The sequence below is a fragment of the Staurois parvus genome, unplaced genomic scaffold, assembly GCF_062004578.1.
Source record: "Staurois parvus isolate SC_StPar_1 unplaced genomic scaffold, SC_StPar_1.0 ptg000697l, whole genome shotgun sequence".
In the NCBI taxonomy this organism is placed as follows: domain Eukaryota; kingdom Metazoa; phylum Chordata; class Amphibia; order Anura; family Ranidae; genus Staurois; species Staurois parvus.
In genome coordinates this window covers 5,493,161-5,516,957 of record NW_028318493.1, presented here as the reverse complement: position 1 = coordinate 5,516,957, position 23,797 = coordinate 5,493,161, and the positions used below count along the sequence as shown (strand labels likewise).

The window sequence follows — 23,797 nt, the reverse complement described above, 5'->3', positions numbered from 1 at the left end:
CAGGACTTCTCCAGAGCCTCTCCCATTCTCTGGAACTCCCTACCATAGTATGTCCGGTCAGCCCCCACCCTGTCTGCCTTTAGGCGATCTTTGAAAACTCACTTATTCAGGGAAGCCTACCCCACCTCCACCTAAGAACTGTGCTTGAATCACCTCCGTCAGATCATCCCCCGCAGTTATCACCTTTTGTATCACCTCCCTCTTCCTTTAGATTGTAAGCTCCACGAGCCGGACCCTCCTATTCCTTCTGTACTGAAATGTATTGTAATTGTACTGTCTCCCTTATATTGTAAAGCGCTGCGCAAACTGTTGGCGCTATATAAATCCTGTATAATAATAATAGGCCAGCAACCATGTTACTGGTAGGATCACCCTATGAAAATAAAGGGAGGGAAAAAAGGCAGATACCATATCCAAGGATGGATAAGCTGAAACAGATTGCATTTTTGCGATTTTTGGCAAAATCATGAGTTACTCATTAACATTTACCATAAAAAGAGACTACTAAGACATGGTATAATTCTACTGGATATACCAAGTAGTTGCAAAGATATGCACAGTTTTATAAATAAATGCCAAAACTGCAAAACTAGGTTCACGCATAAGGCTAGGTTCACATAGATGCATATGATTTTCCTCCTGGTTTTAGTGCAATTTCAAGGAGTGGTTGTTCAGTGATTCAGGTGCCATTCTGATGCGGTTTGGCAGCATTCTCAGCAAATCTCTCGCTCTCTCTTTTTCCTGACATGGACCAGGGATGGGAGAGAAAGAACAAAGCAAAGACTGGCAGAAAACTACTGGAATCGTGTTATCTTAGCACAGATAAGCGATTTCCATTCAAGTCTATGTAGAGCACTGCACTAAACCCACACAGAACCCATTTTTAAAATCGCATCAGAATCACACTGCATATATGTGAACGGCCTCCATAGAAACCCATTTTATTTCGTTTGTTATGCGATTTCATGCATTCTGGAACACACCAGCAATTGCATCAGTGTGAGCCAGGGCTAAAGGTTTCCTTTCTACATTAAGGGGTTAACTTCTATCAAAATGGATCTCCTTTTTTTTGGGTGGAGTTACCCTGAATGGATCAAAACATACTTCAAGCCTCGAGTGGCCAAGACAAGCTCTCCTTTCTTCAGCTTCATCCGTGGCTCCTCCGTGCATGGGGTGGTAAAGAAGGTTCGAATACCTTTGGTTATAGGGCAGCATGCGCCACTGAAGTTCTCTACAGCTCTGTATCGTACCTGGAGGAAGTGCAGAAAGGTCAAATGAAATACAGAATCATAAAAAAAAAAAAAAAAAACCACAATAGCATTTGAAATATAACTTAACAAAACATAGTCATCTCAACACCAAATAGCCCCTGTACTTAGGAGGTTGTCCCCTCAGAGGACCTCAGGAGTGACAAAGAGAGAGTTACATGGTCTGAAGAAATCTGTAGCTGAGAGGGAAACCTGAACTGCTCATATCACATCCAAACAGTGGAGGAAAATCTTCGGAGACACAGGAGTCTGACTTCCATCTCTCTGTCAATGTCCTGACTAGAAGAAATGTAAAATCAATCTTAGAAGAAAGGAGGCTCTAGGCTTCAAGACAACCTTTGTGGAGAACCAAAAAGGGCCCTTTACAAGATAAGGCTGCTATTTCAGACACTGGTATAGTATAAGTGATTGCAACAAGAAAGGCCACCTTGTCAGTCCAAGTAGACGGGAATATCTCTGATGGGTTCGAAGAGTGATCTTTGAAGAGCTAAGCTAACAGATGTTAAAAGGAGAAGTATGACCCAGAGGGTGGACTGACCATTCGAGCACTCGGGAACTGCCAGAGGGCCGGGGGTCAGTAGAGGGCCCCATGAAATGCCCCTGGTACCTTTTATAGGCTTTTTTGGGTGTGCTTTGAGTATGGGCAAGGACATAGGGGCCCCATGATCCCCTATTGCCTGGGGGCCCCATGAGTTGTCAGTCCGCCCCTGGTATGACTAAAGCTTTTTTGGCCATACCTCTCATTTGGGTCACAGAAGTGCACTTAGTTCTGTACTGCTGTGACCCAGATTCATTTGACAGTGGTCTAAAGAAGTATTAAACCCAAAAGCAAACAATTATTATATTGCATATTACCAATTCTTAGGTGTGACAGTTGCATTCATTTGTTAGGCTCTTTTTCTTAATATGGTGATTTAGCCAGTAAGTCTGTTGTATTTCAAAAGAACAAACTCTCTTGCAGATGTATCAAGTTGCAGGCACGAGACAAACCATTTAACAATGACAGGGGTGCTTATATTTATGCAAAACCTTTAATACAAAAGGAAAAAAAACTGTTTGCTATAACTGCTTTTAAAAGTATTAGTAGCTTGGCTTCAAATTGTTAGTGTATGTAAATCTGATAGTACATCCGACACCCCCCTTTTCCTAGACTGACAATGCTGCTGTCAGCATTGTCAGTCTAGGAAAAGGGGGGTGTTGGATGTACTATCAGATTTACATACACTAACAATTTGAAGCCAAGCTACAATTAATAGCCCCCCCCCCATGCTCAGTCATTCAGCCTAGGAGCACTCTAATACAGGAGGTAACCAGGTGACAACAGGGGGAAAGATCCCAATGTTGCCACCACATCTAATGATTGGTAAGCTGCAATATATTACACTTTTGGTCTTGGGTTTAACACCGCTATGCACTAGGGGGTCTAACCAGGCAGCATGGAGAAATAAAAGTCTTTGCGGAGAGGCTGGAAAAGTTAACATAAAGCAGGGCAGAGGCAGAGATTGAAATTCTGGCTTGTAGCCTTTGGATACCACTTCCAAGCAGAGATGCTGTTAGTCCAGGATTCCGCAAGGTCCAACAGAGCCCCCTCCCCCCCAGTTCTTCTTGGTCTAAATAATAAGTAATAATGCTATTGACAAAAATACAAATTGTGCAATGTTGTGATGCACAATGCTTCAGAGGCTTGTAGTTTAGGCTACAGGGAGTGCAGATTCCAGGGAGGAGAGAGAATGTAGCCACAGTGAAAAAGGAATTGGCCCAATTGGCAGAATCAACAAGTAATATAAGCTTCTAAAATTATACCTTTTTAAAAACAAAAAGATAATAACCTTAAGCCACCAGGTAAAAAAAATATGCCCTTCTCTGCGTACCTTACTGCAAAGGCTAGTTATAGACTGGGATATCTGCTACTTATCTGCACAGCCTTTCGGCTGAATTTGACGTTAGCAGATATTGGATGTCTTCAGCTGCCATTGTGCTTTTGCATGGCGTTCAGTGTGTCCCTGTACCTTTAAAGAGGAGTGGGTCCAGGCAAACCTGCCCTTACTTTACCCACTGCTATATGTGCTCCAACTTGCAGGCTCACCAAACAAAGATAGGGTCACAGAATACAGAGGAGCCTTGGTGAGGCACTGTGTCTTTCACATAGGTTTGCAAATATGAGCAACTAAACCCTCCGTTTTAACATGGACTGTTATGCCTCGTACACACTTTAAGAAAATTTCGTACGAGGACCGATCATCCGATAATCGGATCGTTAGTACACAGCTTTTGAGAGCTGATCACGACAATTCGCACGACAATATCCAAAGGGACAAGCGCAAAAATTTTTCTCGTTCGATACTAGATCATACGATTTTCGTTTAATCAGTACAGAAGTCGTCTGAAAATACAATATAAATACAACGCAATATATGACATCACTTTCAAAATTCTTTTCTTTCATAGGAGAATTTTCGTATCTTTAGTAACCTTTTCACTTTCGATGTGAGACTAGCAGGCGATCGTTCGTCCAATATTCTCATCATGTGTACAGGGCATTAGACCGGCAAATGTTTTATTTTTTTTTGCAGGCTAGCTGGTAAGTTTAATTTGTTTGCAATTAACAAATACACCTTCAAATTACTGCTGCAAGTTTTCACAACAGAAAAACAAACAATTGTGAAGACCTGGCAACTGCGTACCCTATCCTTTGTGAAACTAAGTCTAGGACCAACAATGTTCTCATGCAGGAAAAATTTCAAGCGAAACTCACTGAGAACGTTCCAAGCTGTTTGGAGGCCATGGGTATCTTGCTACCTCCCTCCCTCTGTTTTTCTCTCCTTCCTTCTCCTACTGCACCCCCCCCTTTATTTCCTCTCTTTCTCCCTCTCTCCTCTGTTATGACTGTCACATCGGTTTATTGTTCCAACCGATAAATGCCTTCCACTTACTTACAAGAAAAGTATGGGGTGTTTTATTGTATATATATATATATATATATATATATATATATATATATATATATATATATATATATATAGACAAATCTGTCCCCGCTGCTTCTGAGACTGAGAACTGATTGATCAAAGACTACCGGCTCTCTGCTCTTCCCCATCAGCGCTCACTGGAACGCCAGGCTGAGGAAGAAATGGGGGTGGCTGGCTCAGGCTCTGTTAAGCCAGCTGCCACTCAGGCTTCTGGGCAGATCCCGAACAAATGGTCAGGATCTTTCTAGAGCCTGAGCTGGCTGAGTGAGGTCAGCCGACAGCGGGCCAAAAAAGCTTTGGTCATACTCCTTTGTATTTCAATAGTTTTTATTAGTTTTAATCAGTATAAAACAGAGGCGACAAAACATGCCCCCACAGGGGCTATCAATTGCACCGATAAGGGTCATACTCCTTTAATGCAGACTGTATGTCTCTTGACTGATTTATTTAAATTTTGATGTTTCCAAAGTCCAAATGTAACCCTGGTAATCTTTCTAAAGCTGACCATAGATTGATCAAAATTCAGCTGGTTCAGCAGGAATTGGCCAAATTTCAAACCATTGATGGGCAGGCTGGCTGTACTGATGTCAATTTATCAATCAACGTTAGTGTAACCAGCCTATCGGGCTTGCTTTGTGAGATTGCTGCAGGTGACTATAGCAGCCAGCAGTGATCATTATATTCTGACGGAGAGGAAACCTCTCACTGCCAGAATACAATAGGGCAGTGGAAGAAATTACTTTGTTGATGGAGGAAAGTGAGCAATTTTCTTTCCTTCAATCCTCAGTTGCAGGAAAGAAAATTGAATAATACATGGCTTGCCTGTTTCATTGTAACTTAAAATCAAAGATGCTAAACAACATATGAGATTTTAGCTTGTGACCGCAGATACGATATACTCACACTGCGCACTCTCTTATCAGCTTTCTGTTTAAGCTGCTCCACCTGGCAAAACAAAAAGGCACAGCAATGAGTCACTTTGTATATACAAAAGTTTTCAAAAATGAAATCTTGATCGTCTACTGTGGCTAAGCTGTACAGCATAAGAGCAAGTTCTCACCTTTGCAGTTTAGGTGTGGTGCTTTTCATGAACATTGTGGTTTACACCCCGGTCACACCAAACCCGACTTTGAAATCGTGTGACTTACAGTGAAGTTGCACGATTTCAAATCGGATGACATGCCGATTTCAGGTGCGATTTGCCACGCAGATGTCTAAGCAAATCGCACCAAAAGTAGTGCATGCAGTCGAAACTGCACCGATATGACCGCTGTAATTGCAGACAATAGGGTGAGACTTGGCATGCGATTTGCAAATCACATGGCATGCAAATCGCATGCCAATTCACATCCAGTGTGACTGGGGACTTAAGGTGTGTTTAGCAAATGTTACCCATTGAACTCTATGCAAACAACATTTGATCAAAGTGGATCAAAGATGCAGCACGCAGGACATTTTTATACCTCACTGCACCCAACGCACTGTTGTTAATGGACCCTACAATACATTTCTGTCAGACATCCAGAAGTGAATATTTTGCAAGCTGAACACAGAGACCTGAGGAGCATTCAAAGAAACAGTGCAGGAACTTGGGGAATACATGGTTTGATATGTCATGCTATGCCATCTATTTCCTAATTACAGTATTTACGGGTCTCTGAAATAGATTGTTGTAACGTGCAGGGCATACAAAACCGTTCATATACTCTGCACCAGAAGAGCTTCTTCCTCTTAAAGTCATGTAATAATAGTTTATATAGCTCTGGCATATTCCACAATACTGTGCAGAGAACGCCAAGCCCTTCGCATTAGAAGAGCTTAAAAACTCTAATTTCCCACTGCAGGCACACTAGAACTATTACACTGTTCAACAGGTAAAAAGTTTTGGGCATAAAATTAGCTAATCTTACATAATTTTGGGGTGCTGAAAACGAAAATGACCCTAAAAAATGTTGATTGGCTCTAGTTTCCATGATATATTCACCCATCTAATGACGTAAGCCATTCAAAATTATGATGCAACTTCAGCTGCATATTGCGCAATTGATACTGGTGACCAATAGAAAATTGCATGTATACTGAGATGATGCAATATTAGCCTTTAATTGCATCACTTCACTGCATAAAAGCTGCAGTATCTGTAGCTGATTGTAGTTCGACAGCGTCTTTACATTTCGTTTTATGCTTATATAGGCTACTCAGTAATGCCTCGAACTTGTGTGAATAAAGCAGATAATTTCTGCTATATCTGCGGTGAAATAACTTTTATCTCACAAAAAAGGAGGATAACAGGAATGATTAAGAAAGCCTACAACTTGTATTTTGGCTGCAAGATAGGAGACCAGGACAAGAGCTGGGCACCACATATATGCTGCAATTCTTGTGGGACGGCACTGGAGCAATGGTTGAATGGAAAAAAGGCATCTATGCCTTTCGCTGTGCCAATGATTTGGAGAGAGCCAACAGATCATGTTAGTAATTGTTACTTTTGTATGGTGCCTCCAATTGTAAAAGGGCTAAATAAGAAGAAAAAGTTATCTGTGCACTATCCAAATATTCCATCGGCAATACGTCCAGTTCCTCATGGAGAGGGGCTACCAATTCCTAAAGCACCAGAATCCTTCGTGGTTGAGTCAAGTGAGGAAGAACCTGAAGCGTGTAGTCACGTGCAGTTGTAAGAGATAGCCCTTTCCTCGAATACAAGAGAAAAGCCAAGAGAAGCAAAACCGACACAAACTGAAGACAAAACTAGTGAGAATCCTAAGTATTAAAATGATTCAACTTAGCTTATGGCTATAATTTTTCTTGGTAATCCTATGCAATATATTATGCCATTTAGGCTTTGTTATGTAGTCAATATCACTTGCTTTATATTTGTAGAAAGACATCTATCTATATAATTATTGTGCATTATGTAGTCATTACGCCTATAGTAGAAAACTTTCCGTTTACAGAAAAACTAGAGCCAATTGACAAATTTCATTGTTATATTTGAACTCAGAATGTGAAATTCATTAAGAAATGGATCCTTTTGTTTCCAAAACTGGCAAAAAATAAAAATTTGTTGAACAGTGTTATTATTAGAATACATTTATAGCACTGACATCTTCTGCTGTATTGTACAGAGAACACCGAGACATTCACATCAGTCTCTTCGCCAGAGGTGCTTACACTCTAAAGGGTTTGTTCACACCATGGTGCAGACGCGTCAGTTTATCTGCACGCATTTTGCAAGGGCACAATGAAATCAATTGTTCTCCATGTGCCCTGTTCACACCACAACACTAGTATCGCATACAGATTTTTTTCTGCGCAGAAATCTGCAACACGTATAAAACTCATTGAGGCGTGCATGAAAACTGATGTCTCTACAAGTGAAATCTGTGCATCAGTTTCCATCAATTTTCATGCACGCATGGTGTGAACGAGGCCTAAAGATGGGTACACATGGGCCAAAAAGTGGCTGAAAATAGTCAGTTCGGCAGGACTTGGCCGACTTTCAACCCGTGTGTATAGCTTCTTGACAAACAAAAGCCAGTCTGACAAATTGGCATGCTGGAAAACCAGCACTGGATCAGAGATCAGCCAATGGCTGCAAACGCTGATCTGTGTGTGCCCCTATCAAAACACAACAGCTCAACAGGGAAGATTGCCACACTAACCTCGCTTGTGTTAGTACTGTGATCTGTATTTATTTGTTGTTCAGCCTGCTGGAGTGAGAACCCCCCCCCTCCCTCCAGGAAAACACACACCTTGTAGTGTGTTCCACACACAGTCACATGCTATAATCAAACATTTATAAAGAAAGTTTATAAAACACACAAACAAGGTTATTTATTACATTATAAAAAATTCACATTTGTTTAAAATGATGACAGATTTTTTTCTGCGCAGAAATCTGCAACCCGTATAAAACTCATGCGTGCATGAAAGCTGATGTAAACTGATGTCTCTACAAGTGAAATCTGTGCATCAGTTTACATCAATTTTCATGCACGTATGGTGTGAACGAGGCCTAAAGATGGGTACACATGGGCCAAAAATTGGCTGAAAATAGTCAGTTCGGCAGGACTTGGCCGACTTTCAACCCGTCTGTATAGCTCCCTGACAAACAAAAGCCGCTCTCACAAATTGGCATGCTGGAAAACCAGCACTGGATCAGAGATCAGCCAATGGCTGCAAACGCTGATCTGTGTGTGCCCCTATCAAAACACAACAGCTCAACAGGGAAGATTGCCACACTAACCTCGCTTGTGTTAGTACTGTGATCTGTATTTATTTTTTGTTCAGCCTGCTGGAGTGAGAACACCCCCCCCCCTCCCTCCCTCCAGAAAAACACACACCTTGTAGTGTGTGCCACACACAGTCACATGCTATAATCAAACATTTATAAAGAAAGTTTATAAAACACACAAACAAGGTTATTTATTACATTATAAAAAATTCACATTTGGTTAAAATGATGACAGATTCTCTTTAAGCTTTACAAACGAATGAGATTTTTACTAACTCATGTAAATGAATGCACAGATGACTGCTTAATGCCGGCACTAAACAGAGGAGGGACAGATATAATCCGAATGGAGTGCGTCAGCCTAGTGTCTTGCTAAGCTAGTGGCACAGACAAGTTTGCACCAGTTGCAAATGAGCTCTTACCGTCAAATCATATGGACGACAGCCTTCCCGCAGTGACCACACTATGCCGTCCCCCTCCGGAGAGCCGGACCAGGTAAAGACTTGGCGAAAGTTCCGCCAGCGGCTGCCCAGGTCGTAAGGGAAAAGAAATTTCTCTCCAGTCTGGTAATACTGAATTCTGTCCTTTGCCTGCACACACAAAGTACTACCTTATCAAAATATTCCATAGAACTAATAGCTATTGCTTAAAAAGACCAGATGCTACAAACTACAAATGAACTTAGTAAAGCAAGAGAACATTTGGGAGACAGGGACACAGCACAATCACCCTCTAACAGGAGATTCCTGAATTAGAACCTTCATGTAAAGAAAGCTGCAAATTTATCCTTTTTTTCCCCCTTGTTCTGACCAAACCAAATCAGACTTAACCTAACCCACTCTTCCACCTCCACAGATGTACTGTTTACTCATCCCCAGCCAGTGGCTGCAGCTATGCTGTTCATTTACATTCAGCACTGCAAGTCTTCACTGTCCTGGCAGTGCCTGAGCATTACAGCCACATACACTTCTATACAGGGGCAGACTGACCATTTGAGCACTCTGGCACTGCCCGAGGGCCCGGGGTCAGCAGGGGGCCCCATGAGATGCCCCTGGTACGTTTCACAGGCTGTTTTGGGTGTGGGTGAGAACACATGGGCCCCATGATCCCCTATTGCCTTGGGGCCCCATGTGTTGTCAGTCCGCTCCTGCTTCTATATGACCATCTCCGATCTCAGTATACAGCTCTTTAAAAGTCTGTGGCAGCAATGAACAGTAAGATGTGCACCAATGGATGAAGCATTGAACAGTGGCTGTTGGATCGAGGTATGCATGCATCTGTGGAGGGGGAGAGAGGATTAATTTACATTACGGGGATGGGGACAAGAAGGATAAATGCACTTCACACGGGCAAACTACACTGTATGCCCATGCAAGAGCTGTGTTTGGCCGCAAAAGGGATGCACATGTGTTTCTTTTACATGCCTGTTTAAAGCAGTCCCATTCATGTCAATTGGGATGCAGCAGATGCATGGACACAGTCACTGCTTCCAATCTGACATCCGTGTGGGTGCACAGCCCTGAACGCAGGCAGTGTGCATTTGGCTCCATGCACCTGCGCAGATGACAAATTGGAAGCAGATACTGTGTGTCTGTGCAGGCGCTGTTTCCTAATTGACATGAATGGAACTGCCTTGTACATGCTCCTTGCATGCATGGAACACATGCTCCTTGCACAGGTGTATGCCGTCGTACACCCATGTGAACAAAACCTTACCCTAGGTTCACATCTGTGTGGGTGGTGCCGCTGCGGATCCACACGAAAATCCGTGCAGCAGCACCGCCCGCACAGAGAAATGCGGACCAGCGGGCGGGTGCCATTAGTTTTAATGGCACGCCGCCTGCACTGAAAAACGCAACCGTACTGGGAACCGAAGTTCCCGCGCAGGCTGCGTTTTCCAAAGAAGTGCAGGGACTTCTTCCCTGCGTGTCACGGGCACGAGAGTCCATTCAAATGAATGGGCTCTCGTGCCCGAGCAAAATGTGGCCGCACGGCCGCATAGATGTGAACCGGGAGTTAAAGTGCACTTATCCTTAAATACTGAAGTAAACTTTGAAATTTCAATAACATATTAAAGATTATATAACATTTCAGTGATTGGGTTTACATCCACCTTTAAAAAAAGGTACATAAGGATGTCTGGAACTCACTACCCCAATCCATCAGACTGTCACCTACCCTCCTCACCTTTAGGCACACCCTGAAAACCCATCTCTTTAGGGAAGCCTACCCTGTCCTCACCTAACAGCCAATCTCCTCCACTCCTCCTACCACTCCATCCCTCACAGCCATTTCCTCCTGTACCACTATCCCCTCCCTCCTAGATTGTAAGCTCCAAGGAGAAGGGCCCTCGAACCCCTCGTGTATTGTATTGTTACTGTATTGTCTCATGTACTGTCCCCCACTATAATGTACAGCGCTGAGCAAACTTTTTGGCGCTATATAAATCCTGTATAATAATAATAATAATAATAATAATAATGTCCGTAGGAAAAAAAAATGTATATTATATACACACACACACACACACAGAATATAAGGTGTGTGTGTAAAAATAATAAATATATAAATAATAAATATATACATATACTATATATAATGTTTATTCTAGTTTGCCTAGATTGAATTGCAATCCTCCATAAAGCGAAGGTCTGTTTATCAGCCAGAAATTCATACTGCATAAAGCAAAGCATGACCTCGATTTAAGCACTCGGTGAAATATGAATAAACTATGAAAACAACTGTGTTTTTCTTACAGGTCTCCGAAGAGCATTACAGAGGGACAGGATCCACTTATCACAGGTTTACAGAGGTGGAACACTGACAACAGACACGCATACCTTCTCTTCTATCCACGCTTCAATGGAGGTTTTATTCCGCAAAATCACTTTCATCTTGAACAGACGAGAAATAACACATCAGAACGGCTGGGTGCACAGTGTGTATCACAATTTACTTTTCATTATAGAGCAAAAATGTGTTTTGACGGACCGTCAGTCAGCCGCGCGCACAATGCCCACCTGGCGAGAGCCTAATGCATCCGGGTAGAAGTGTGGCTTTGTGCGCGACGCGTACAATCTTCTCAGCATGACCGCTACCTTTTGTATATTATGTAAGCGGCATTTAGAAGAAAAAAAACAAATCAGTTGTGCCATAATAAAACCTGCAATTACCAATGGAGCCAGTCATAAAACAGCACCAGGGAGATTGTGTGTGTAATGCAATCTAATGACATGTTTTTGTTCGCTATTGTGTAATATGTTTAAATAGCAACAAAGTGAACGACAACACAGTTGCATCTATAACAGCAAAGCTCACACGATTTGTTTAAAGCTGTGCTCATATTTTGCTTTCTCTGGTTCATCTTTTCCCCCTGATAAACATGCTGATGAAATGTATAAATTAAATCCATTCTTATATTAAATCTAGTGAAATCATCTAGGTCTCAGTGTCTCTCTATGCAATGCAAGCAGATCATGGCTGGTGGGAGGAGCTGGCTCAATACTCCTCTCAATAGCCCTCAGCCCAGATGCAAGCCGTGGGTGGGTGGGTGCTTGGGAGGAGTTATGCAAATATCAAAATGCCTTAATGGGTGGATGCCAGTCAGGAGAAGTTAGCATACCTAGGAAAACCTATTTGCATAGAAACCGCCCTAGGTAACACCCACACGTGATGCTGAGCCTCCATGATAGAAAGAACTGGAATCCAATGAATGAAAGGGGCAGGGTAGCGACAGTCAGATGGGGCAGGAAAGTGCTAGATGATGCTGGATGTCCTCAGCCAACAAACGAGGTGGGCTCTATGTGACTTTGTGCAGCTTCTAATGCGAGAAGTTCACAATGTGCAGAGAAATCAGAGTAAGCAGTTTCGGTACAGGAGAGAAGTCTGCACAACTGTGCAAGACTGAAGGGAAAGCTAAAGTTCCGATTTAATTTTCTGCACTTGCAGAATCTTTAAAGAGGCAAAATATGGAGGACTGTGCGTGTATTGCAGAGATGATCAGTGGAGTGGATAGGGGACATATTTATTTAAAAATAATCAAAGTGAAATTTGCACATGTTCAAGCAACCGATTACATGAAGAATAAAGTGTTTTCTTTACCAAATTTACCTACAAAATGAACAGATGCCTGTAGTACACACTGCTAGATCACCGTGCTTCACCTCAGTGGTCTCCAAACTGCGGGCCTTTGCTTTTATCCGGCCCTTGGGGCATTATTCCCCCCACCATCAGCAACAGTGGGGCACAGTTCCGCCACTGACACCAACAAAGGGGCACTATTCCTCCCACCGAAACCAATGATAGGGCACTATTCTTCCCACCGACACCAATGATGGGACACTAATCCTCCCACCGACGCCAACGATGGGCCACTATTCTTCCCACCGACGCCAACGATGGGACACTAATCCTCCCACCGACGCCAACGATGGGACACTAATCCTCCCACCGACGCCAACGATGGGACACTAATCCTCCCACCGACGCCAACGATGGGACACTATTCCTCCCACCGACGCCAACGATGGGACACTATTCCTCCCACCGACGCCAACGATGGGACACTATTCCTCCCACCGACGCCAACGATGGGACACTATTCCTCCCACCGACGCCAACGATGGGACACTATTCCTCCCACCGACGCCAACGATGGGACACTATTCCTCCCACCGACGCCAACGATGGGACACTATTCCTCCCACCGACGCCAACGATGGGACACTATTCCTCCCACCGACGCCAACGATGGGACACTATTCCTCCCACCGACGCCAACGATGGGACACTATTCCTCCCACCGACGCCAACGATGGGACACTATTCCTCCCACCGACGCCAACAATGGGGGCAATATTCCTCCCACCGACGCCAACAATGGGACACTATTCCTCCCACGGACGCCAACAATGGGACACTATTCCTCCCACTGACGCCAACAATGGGACACTATTCCTCCCACTGACGCCAACAATGGGGCACGATTCCTCCCACTGACGCCAACAATGGGGCACGATTCCTCCCACTGACGCCAACAATGGGGCACGATTCCTCCCACTGACGCCAACAATGGGGCAATATTCCTCCCACTGACGCCAACAATGGGACACTATTCCTCCCACTGACGCCAACAATGGGACACTATTCCTCCCACTGACGCCAACGATGGGACATTATTCCTCCCACTGACGCCAACGATGGGACACTATTCCTCCCACCGACGCCAACGATGGGACACTATTCCTCCCACCGACGCCAACAATGGGACACTATTCCTCCCACCGACGCCAACAATGGGACACTATTCCTCCCACTGACGCCAACAATGGGACACTATTCCTCCCACTGACGCCAACAATGGGACATTATTCCTCCCACTGACGCCAACAATGGGACACTATTCCTCCCACTGACGCCAACAATGGGGCACTATTCCTCCCACTGACGCCAACAATGGGGCACGATTCCTCCCACCGACGCCAACAATGGGGCAATATTCCTCCCACCGACGCCAACAATGGGGCAATATTCCTCCCACCGACGCCAACAATGGGACACTATTCCTCCCACTGACGCCAACAATGGGACACTATTCCTCCCACTGACGCCAACAATGGGACACTATTCCTCCCACTGACGCCAACAATGGGACACTATTCCTCCCACTGACGCCAACAATGGGGCATGATTCCTCCCACTGACGCCAACAATGGGGCAATATTCCTCCCACTGACACCTACAATGGGACACTATTCCTCCCACTGACGCCAACAATGGGACACTATTCCTCCCACTGACGCCAACAATGGGACATTATTCCTCCCACTGACGCCAACAATGGGACATTATTCCTCCCACTGACGCCAACAATGGGACACTATTCCTCCCACTGACGCCAACAATGGGACACTATTCCTCCCACTGACGCCAACAATGGGACACTATTCCTCCCACTGACGCCAACAATGGGGCACTATTCCTCCCACTGACGCCAACAATGGGACACTATTCCTTCCACTGATGCCAACAATGGGGCACTATTCCTCCCACTGACGCCAACAATGGGGCACTATTCCTCCCACTGACGCCAACAATGGGACACTATTCATCCCACTGACATCAACAATGGGGGCACTATTCCTTCCACTGATGCCAACAATGGGACACTATTCCTTCCCACTGACACCTACAATGGGAAACTATTCCTCCGATTGATACCAGTGATGGCGCACTATATCTCTTGTTACTATCAATGATGAGGCATTGTTTACACCCACTGATGCTAGGACATTTTCTTCTCCCACTGGCCACAGTCTGGCCCCCCTAAAGTCTGAAACACAGTAAACCGGCCCTTCATTAATTACGTCTGGAGACCTCTGCTGTAGTAGATCTACCCCAAATAACATTGACGCAAAAAATGTCAAGTTGCACAAGGCACAGATTACTGAGGAAAATGTCAGACACGCACAACATCAGCACCTACCCCCCTAGGACCTACCTGGATGCAGAAGAGCATTCCAACCGCAATAGTTGTACCGAGCGCCAGTCCTAAGGCAAACAGTGTCACTGCAAAGGCAGAAATACCAAAAGGTACGATGGGAGCCGGCTCCCGCCGCGAAACACTCATATCAATCTTTACAGAATTCCATCCAAATGATATCTGGGGAAAAAAAAACAAACAAAAAGTGTTAAAAGGATAAATGCACCTTAAAACAGACTGCATGTGCCTTTTTCGCCCCCTTCAGTGGACCTAAACTTCCCCCACCACAGATGCAAACTTACTTTATCGTGATGGCCAATGGTTCTGATATTTACTCACATCCAGCAGTGAAAGTCTTCAATGTCCTGGCAGCGCCTACCCATTACAGCCCCACAGACGTCTATAGAACCATCTTCGGCCTCGGGACACAGCCACATAGAAGTCTATGGTGCACTAGTATGTAAGTGTGAACAGGACAGTGAAGACTTGCACTGTAAACAAGTAGAGGAACCACATCCGGCAGATGGAGGTAAATATGCAACTGTGGAGGGGGGGGTTTAGGTTAGGTCAGGTAAAGAAGGCAGAAAAAAACAAAAAAAAACATTTTGTTTTAAAATGCACTTCTACTTCAAAATGCCAACTAAAAAGTTTGATTTATGGCCAGTAATTAACACAGTGAGCATTGCTACAATGATATTGCAGCTGAGCTGTAGGCAAACATCTGAATACATATACTGTAAAAGGAGCCAATTTATCTGCTAATGGATTTGTATTTGTCCTTCCAGTGTTGAGAATTACACAGCTCTGTCACACAGCACAACCCTGTAACACAGGTCTCTTCCCTCCCCCAGCTTGTGATTGGACACTGAAAGTAGAAGCAGCAGACTGCTAAGCTCATCTCTGTCAATCTGCTCTCTCCTCTTATTAGCTCCTCCCTTGTTACCACATAAATGCTGTCCAGCTCCTTGCACTGCATCTCCCTCTCCTAGTCTGAGCTCTGCTGTGCCAGGACTACAAGAGGCTGATAAGTCAAATTCAGGTACCTACATGGTCTACCCCATGTTGACACTATATATTCATTAAAAGTATGCTGTATGCAGTTGGCCCTTTGGAATACTGGGGGATCCACTGGAGACCACTGTGATGTCATTTTGTTTGGAGGGATGGCAGCATGCACAGGTTGGTGATGCAGCACCTCCTACACAACGGAGCAAGAATTTCCTTATTGTTGGGAGAGAACTTTTATTATGAGTGTCTGATAATTTGATTAAGTGTTGAGCTTTATCTGTGTTGCTTCTACTTCCCTGGGTTTTTCCTTCCCTGGCGCAAGCATTGGGCCGAGGACGTGCTATGGGGGTGTGTGGGGGCAGAGGACATGCTACGGAGGAGCCTGGAAATCCAGGATGTGCTGGGGTGGGGGGCCTGGGGGCCGAGCATGCGCAACGGGGGCACCTGGGGGCCGAGCACGCGCAACGGGGGCACCTGGGGGCCGAGCACGCGCAACGGGGGCACCTAGGTGGACTTGCAACAGGGGCGCTTGGAGGCCCACTACAAGCAACAGGGGCGCTTGGAGGCCCACTACAAGCAACAGGGGCGCTTGGAGGCCCACTACAAGCAACAGGGGCGCTTGGAGGCCCACTACAAGCAACAGGGGCGCTTGGAGGCCCACTACAAGCAACAGGGGCGCTTGGAGGCCCACTACAAGCAACAGGGGCGCTTGGAGGCCCACTACAAGCAACAGGGGCGCTTGGAGGCCCACTACAAGCAACAGGGGCGCTTGGAGGCCCAGTACATGCAACAGGGGAGCTTGGAGGCCCAGTACATGCAACAGGGGAGCTTGGAGGTCCAGTACAAGCAACAGGGGAGCTTGGAGGCCCAGTACAAGCAACAAGGGAGCTTGGAGGCCCAGTACAAGCAACAGGGGAGCTTGGAGGTCCAGTACAAGCAACAAGGGAGCTTGGAGGTCCAGTACAAGCAACAGGGGTGCTTGGAGGTCCAGTACAAGCAACAGGGGTGCTTGGAGGTCCAGTACAAGCAACAGGGATGATTGGAGGCTGAGGAAATGCTATTGGGGTTCCTTGAGACCAAGCACATGCTACACTGATAGAAATCACTACCGGTTTGGCCCATTTACAAAACAATAGTCACACATTTGTCCTTTCTATAGTACCCATAGAATTTCTGTCCCCACATTGGATCTTCCTCTCAGGTCAGTCTTACCCGGTTGTAGAGCTGAGTGTACATAGTCATGATGAAGATGTAAGAAGCATGAATACAGCCCAAAGGGGCCAAGAGCAGGAATAGGGTGAACGATGAGTGATTGCGATGGCCACAACAGTTATTGATCCAGGGGCAATGATGATCCATCTTCATCACACACCTGTGATACAAAACACGACAAAAATATCACAGCATAGCCATCAAGTACTGTGCAGTGTCATGAATCTCCTTGTGAGTGGGGATTCTGGACAAAAACTAACTATTGGAAGGTTTTCTTTATTGGACATTACAAAGTGCTCTATACAAGTCAATCTCTCACTGCGATTTGATGCGTGGAGTAGACCATTTTTTTGTCAGCGGGAAAAGGCAACATCAAATCGCTGTCAACTGACAGTCATCAACAGCTGGGAATTGCTGTTTTTTGGCTCTGAGCAACTACTGCGACAGTGGCTGTGACAGACTAATTGGTTACAACAAATATGCATCTTCAAATGCTCAATTTCAAGCCCGAATCCAGTAAAGAGCAGAATTCCCTCTTGAGGTCTCATATCCCACCTCACCAAGGCAACGTTCTACCATTACTGAACTCTAAAAGCTGAACTGCAGGCAAAAAGCCAAATACAGAAATGAAAACATATAAATAAGCTGTTTTACTTGTCAAAAGATTAGCATTTGCCCATCCAGTCCTGAAATTTACACAGGTCTGCCACAAACTACAGTCCTGTCTGGCAGGAGACCTTATTTTTCTTGTCCTTCCCACAACCTGCCACTGGACAATGAAAAGGAGAAGCAGCACAGATGAGCTCATCGCTGTCACACTCTTCTCTCCTCCTATCAGCATGTTTGTTAGCACATTTTTCAGTGTGCCTTGCATGGCTTCTTGTGCTGCTTCTCCCTCTCCCAGTCTGAGTTCTGTTGTATGCTACAGTAACTGCAAGAGGTTCATTTGCCTGTCGTTCTGTTTTAAAGGGTTAAAGTAACAAAATAAACCTGCATACCTGTTGCATTTTCGGCAGTGATGGGAGCGCGGTGATTTGAATCCTTCGCACACCTTGCAATACTGGAGAAAGTTGCAGTCCTGAGATCTTTCCTTCAGACAGACAGCAAGACAGACGACACTTTAAACTTTTTGTTCCCTTTTTTTTTTTCTTCTTACAGACATACATGACAGAACAGAACACCAAGTGCCATACGGTAAAAAAAACAAAAACGGAGCTTCCTATTTCTGAATCTGGGAAAAAAAATCTCCATCGTCGGAAAGGACCAGATTTCCTGATTTATTTTTATTTAAAAGAACTGGAAACATGGTTTGGAGTCATTTAAATCTGACTTCCAGCCTTTCCTTCAGTTTGCCACAGTTGTACCGGCTCCTCTCCTGGACTAAGAATAGCTTACCTTGATTTCAATGCACACTGTGAGCTTCTCACAATGTGCAATAGAATCCGCAGCAAGTCAGATAGAGCCCACCTCATTTCCTGGCTGGAGGACATCTGGCACCATTTAGCACTTTCCTTCCCAGCCTGCCTCTTATTAGATTTCCATTCTTTCAATCATGGAGGCTCAGCATCACGTGTAGGTGTTACCTAGTGTGGTCTACATGCACTCCTCCCAAGAGCCAGCCCACTGCTTATATCAGGGCTGAGGGACAGATATGTGGCAATATGAACACGCTTTATGGAAATTACGTAAAAAAAATGTTTTTTTCCCCCATAATCAGCTGTTACTAAAAGCTCCATAGCATGTTTTTAAAGGTACATCGCTAATCTGTGTGTTCTAGCATGGTGTGTCTGTTACAGTGGAAGTAAAGTCCACTTTTTAACTTGTACCTACAGGTAAGCCTGTAATAAGTATAAAATTCCATGTATAAGGAAAAAAAATGGATATGATATCAATAGTATAAATCAATCCATCAAATGGCCTACAACATCGCTCCACATTGATGTGAAAAAACATCAAATTTTAAATAATTGGAGCTGCTATTTAAAATAAAATTGAACAGTGTGTGAGATAAATGGAAATATCATAAACAGCGTTCTCAACCTTCAAATAAAAAAATAAATAAATATATATATATATATATATATATATATATATATATATACATATATACACATATATACATACACACACACAATGTATATACATACACACACAATATATATACACACACACACTATATATATATATATATACACACATACATACACACACACACAATATATATACACACACACACACAATATATATATATATATATATATATTTTTTTTTTTTTATTCATATATACATTTGTTATTTTTTCAATTTAATTTTATTTGAGGGTTGAGAGCGCTGTTTATGGTATTTCCATTTATTTCACAAGCCTGTAATAAGGCTCACCTGTAGATACAGTGAAGATCTCCTAAACAGAAGATGACGTCACTGGCGCATGCGCTGTGAAGGGTTGTTATACCTGTGCCATACCTTCAGAGCTCCATGCTGGGGCCAGGGAGTGACATCAACACGGCCTCGGCCATTCATAGAGCCAGAGTCCATGGACCGTGACCGAAAGTGGAAGTGCTGCGCTGGAAGGCTCCGTGTCCAGGTAAGTCTGTCCTAATGTGCTAGTATGTGGGGCATACTAGATTATGACTTAAACATGTAGGGACCCTGATTTTTTTTTTGTTATTTTTGTGGCAGTTTACTACTGCTTTATGAAAGCCTACTTGCTGCATTTTAGTGTGTTATAAATGCATAACTGCATACACACACTCAGAAAATACACAATAAAAACACACTTTAAAGCGCCACTGTCAAGGTTTTAAAAAATGTAATACAAGGCCTGCAAAGGAAGAATTTTATACTTTCTGCTGTTTGTTTCTTCAGTCTCCTCTTTAAGACCAGGGATGAGCTTGGGTGTGTTCAGACACAAGTCTGAACCCACACAACCTAGCTGGCTGGGAAGCTGTTAAAGCGGACAGCCAATCATGGGCATTCCCTGCCCCGCACCAGCAGGAATACACACCCCCTGCTTACATGTGGTTGCGGGGCAGGGAATACCTCTGTTGCCAATAACTGGCTGTTCGCTTTGACAGCTTCCCAAAGGGATAGTATGGGCAGGTTCGAGTTAATGTCTGAACATGGCTGATCTCATCCCTATACAAGACTTAAGGCTACCTGAAGAATATTCACATCCAACACTTCCTGAAGTGTGGAATGCTTGTGGGAGGGTTATAACCCCTGTCAGTTTTTTTTGCCGTCTGTGTTCCATTGGGGAGATTTCCTTTCATTTTCTGTGCCATAGTCAAAGCAGTAAGGGGAAAGCCCTGCACAATGAGGGAATCCCTGGTAGTCACCACAACTAGTTTACTAGTTTCCCAGTGAAAGACTTCCCCTCTATTTCTGTTCTAGTGACAACTCAAAATTGGGACATTTCCTTTCAATTTTGGTGATTATGGGAATCAGGACAAACATAGAGGGCGAATCTCCCTAACAGTAACACAGATAGCAAAAAAAACAAAAAACAAAAAAAAACACCTGAGAGGGTTTCTAATCCCTCGCCAGTCCATCCAAAAAAAAAGTATATATTGTGTGTGTGTGTATATATATATATATATATATATATATATATATATATATATATATACATACATATATACACACATACACACACTCACCGGCCACTTTATTAGGTACACCTTGCTAGTGCCAAGAAAATCTCCCCCACACCTTTACACCACCAGCCTGAACCATTGATACAAGGCAGGATGGATCCATGCTTTCATGTTGTGTATGCCAAATTCTGACCCTACCATTTGAATGTCGCAGCAACCAGTCTGCCCATTCTCCTCTGACATCAACGAGGCATTTTCCTCCACACAACTGCCGATCACTGGATATATTCTCTTTTTCGGACCATTCTCTGCAAACCCTAGAGATGATTGTGCATGAAAATCTCAGCAGATCAGCAGTTTTTGATATACTCAGACCAGCCTGTCTGGCACCAACAACCATGCCAAGTTCAAAGTCACTTATATCCCCTTTCTTCCCCATTCTGATGCTCGGTTTCAACTTCAGCAAGTCGTCTTCACCACTCCTACATGCCTAAGTGCATTGAGTTGCCACCATGTGATTGGCTGATTAGCACGTTACCAAGCAATTGAACAGGTGTACCTAATAAAGTGGCCTGGGACTGTGCATATGTTTTACCTTTAGTTATATATTACAGTTCAGCTTTTCAGAAAAAGGTGAACACCCTACATTCACAGTTAAATTGCGCCTCTGGTGAGTGTGCAATTTACCTATTATTCCTGCACGGCACCGGATCACAGTTATCACTGGGATTTTACCAAGTCACCATTTTCAGTCATATCGTGGTTTCACTACCATTAGTTATTCTGGACTATCATATGCACTGTGTGTTATACTACAATATTAGTGAAGGTGTTTCATACCGCTCCACCATTGCTATAATTTCTTAAGGACATACTGTGTTGCTTTAATATTTGCTATATATTTGTGCTTTTTTTTATACATTATTGGCCTATTCTTATATTTCATTTCTAGCGCTGCACTACTTACATTCATATTCTATTGAAGGTTTTATGGTTTCCCTTTTTAGTGTATCAGCTGCTGTCGCCTGTTAGCGCTCGCTGAACCACATACAACCCAACTACCCCCACAGGTCCCTGCTGTACTTACCTCCATGGATGATAAGCTATCAGAGCCCATGCAGCCAGTGCAGCAGTCTGGGCATTTAAAATACCTAACCTTCTTCCCCTTCTTCCTGCAGGGCTTCCGGGATGGGTCACAGCGATTCTCAATGACCATTACTGGCATAGAGAAATACTTTGATCCATCCTGGAGGCCCTGCAGATAGAAGGGAAAGAAGAGTAGGGATTTCAGATCCCCAGAATACAACACTTACTGCATGCACACTGACAAATCATCACCCGCAGAAGTACAGTGGAGTCGGGGGTGTGTGGAGGATGTAGATTGTTAGTTCACCTTTTCCTTTCTTCTGAAAAGGTGAACTAACCCGTTAGGCCTAGTTCACAATGGCATTGAAAACAGGTGTTGGAGGGGCGGTTTTAACGCTCCTCACATGCCAATGCAAGTGATACTATGGGCAACACACAGTGCTGCTCACATAATCAAAACATGAAGTGTTAGTGTCGCTTCAAAACTGAAGCCTCATGTCTTTCAAACGCCTCCCATTCATGTCTATGGTGACTCTCCTCAAATGCACTGGCAGACGTTTTTGTAGGGCATTTGTAGAGGTAATAGCATTAGTTTATTTAGTTTGTGGTGTGGTTTCAACACTTGTCAAACGCTTATGAAACGCGTCAAAACTGCACATAGGGCTTTTGGGGAGCATTTTTAACGCTTGTAAAAAAGCCAGTCTAACGCCCATACTAAAGCTCATTAAAGCCGGTCTAAGGCCCATACTAAAGCTCATTAAAGCCGGTCTAAGGCCCATACTAAAGCTCATTAAAGCCGGTCTAAGGCCCATACTAAAGCTCATTAAAGCCTGTCTAACGCCCTTACTAAAGCTCATTAAAGCCTGTCTAATGCCCTTACTAAAGCTCATTAAAGCCGGTCTAAAGTCCATACTAAAGCTATCGGAGTGTTTGGTAAGAGTTAGAAATTTAGTCAAGTGTGAACAAGACCTTAAAGCAAAGCAACAGATTCAATTTTAAAGCCCCCTGCCCATTTGCACATCAACTCTTCCTTAACCCAAACACAATTTTGTTCTGGGAGGAAAGAGGAAATCCTAGTGTAAGCTCTATGACCCTATAGTATGAGCTTACATAGGACTGACATCTCAAGTCTCTACCATGTGACAGTGCTAAGCCAATCATCAAAACACTAACACTGTCACATGCTCCACCCTAACCTAAGTACTGGGGTGCAGTAGAGAGATGGAAAGGAAAGTACTTCTGGAGAGGGGAGCAAACCTGTTGCTTTGCCTTGCAGGCGCTCATATTAAAGGAAGTCTATACAGAAATAAACATGGAGGTTGCAATTGCTGACATTTGATTCTTGCAAATCATAGTTGCCTGGTGGTCATGCTGATCCTCTCACTTCAATACTCTGAATCGCTAACACAGAACAAAGATGCTGCCAAGGACTTCTGACTTTCCTGCAAAAGGATTTATGTAGACTGTAGGATCCAGGATTTGAAGATCCTCAGATTCTTTAGGACACAGAAGACGAAAGAAGCTTGCTGTGCTTACCGGTTTCCATCCCAGAGGAACAAACCCAGGTCCAATGAACATTGCATTGAAATAATTGTACAGAATCATAACAGTCCAGTTAATAAGCGTCAAGAAGTTAATACTCCCCCCTGGGGTATCGAGGGGCCAGTACCACAGGATGGAGTCTAAGACTGCCACAATAGAACAGATGATGATGACTCCCAAGGCGATGATGGGGCCCCAATGACACAGCCTCCGCAGTTCCCGCAGGTTTTCAAAACTGATCAAAAAGTCCAGGGCAGCCATGTTTCCCAAAATGGCGGCTTTTATTACGAGAGCTGCGGCCTCCTTTCTGACACCCTCAGGTGCTCACTTTGACCTTCCATACCTTCGGGAGAGAGGATTGCACCTGCAAAAAAAAAATGGTTTTACCTTTAGTTTTACTTTAA

At 44.0% G+C, this 23,797-nt stretch overlaps 1 protein-coding gene across 3 annotated transcripts in view; it reads right to left on the bottom strand.

Moving 5' to 3' along the window:
- The window catches only part of ZDHHC6 (zDHHC palmitoyltransferase 6), a 108,767-nt gene that overhangs the window by 77,065 nt on the left and 7,905 nt on the right, over positions 1–23,797 (bottom strand). For all 3 annotated transcript variants that reach the window (XM_089653086.1, XM_089653084.1, XM_089653085.1), the window contains exons 2-9: positions 23,388–23,757; positions 18,171–18,262; positions 17,173–17,332; positions 14,971–15,132; positions 11,312–11,365; positions 8,894–9,061; positions 5,141–5,182; positions 1,105–1,250 (exon numbers count right to left, since the gene is read on the bottom strand). In XM_089653086.1, coding sequence (XP_089509212.1) covers positions 1,105–1,250; positions 5,141–5,182; positions 8,894–9,061; positions 11,312–11,365; positions 14,971–15,132; positions 17,173–17,332; positions 18,171–18,262; positions 23,388–23,654 — 1,091 coding nt within the window. In that variant the 5' untranslated portion in view covers positions 23,655–23,757. The remainder of the gene's footprint in view (positions 1–1,104; positions 1,251–5,140; positions 5,183–8,893; positions 9,062–11,311; positions 11,366–14,970; positions 15,133–17,172; positions 17,333–18,170; positions 18,263–23,387; positions 23,758–23,797) is intronic.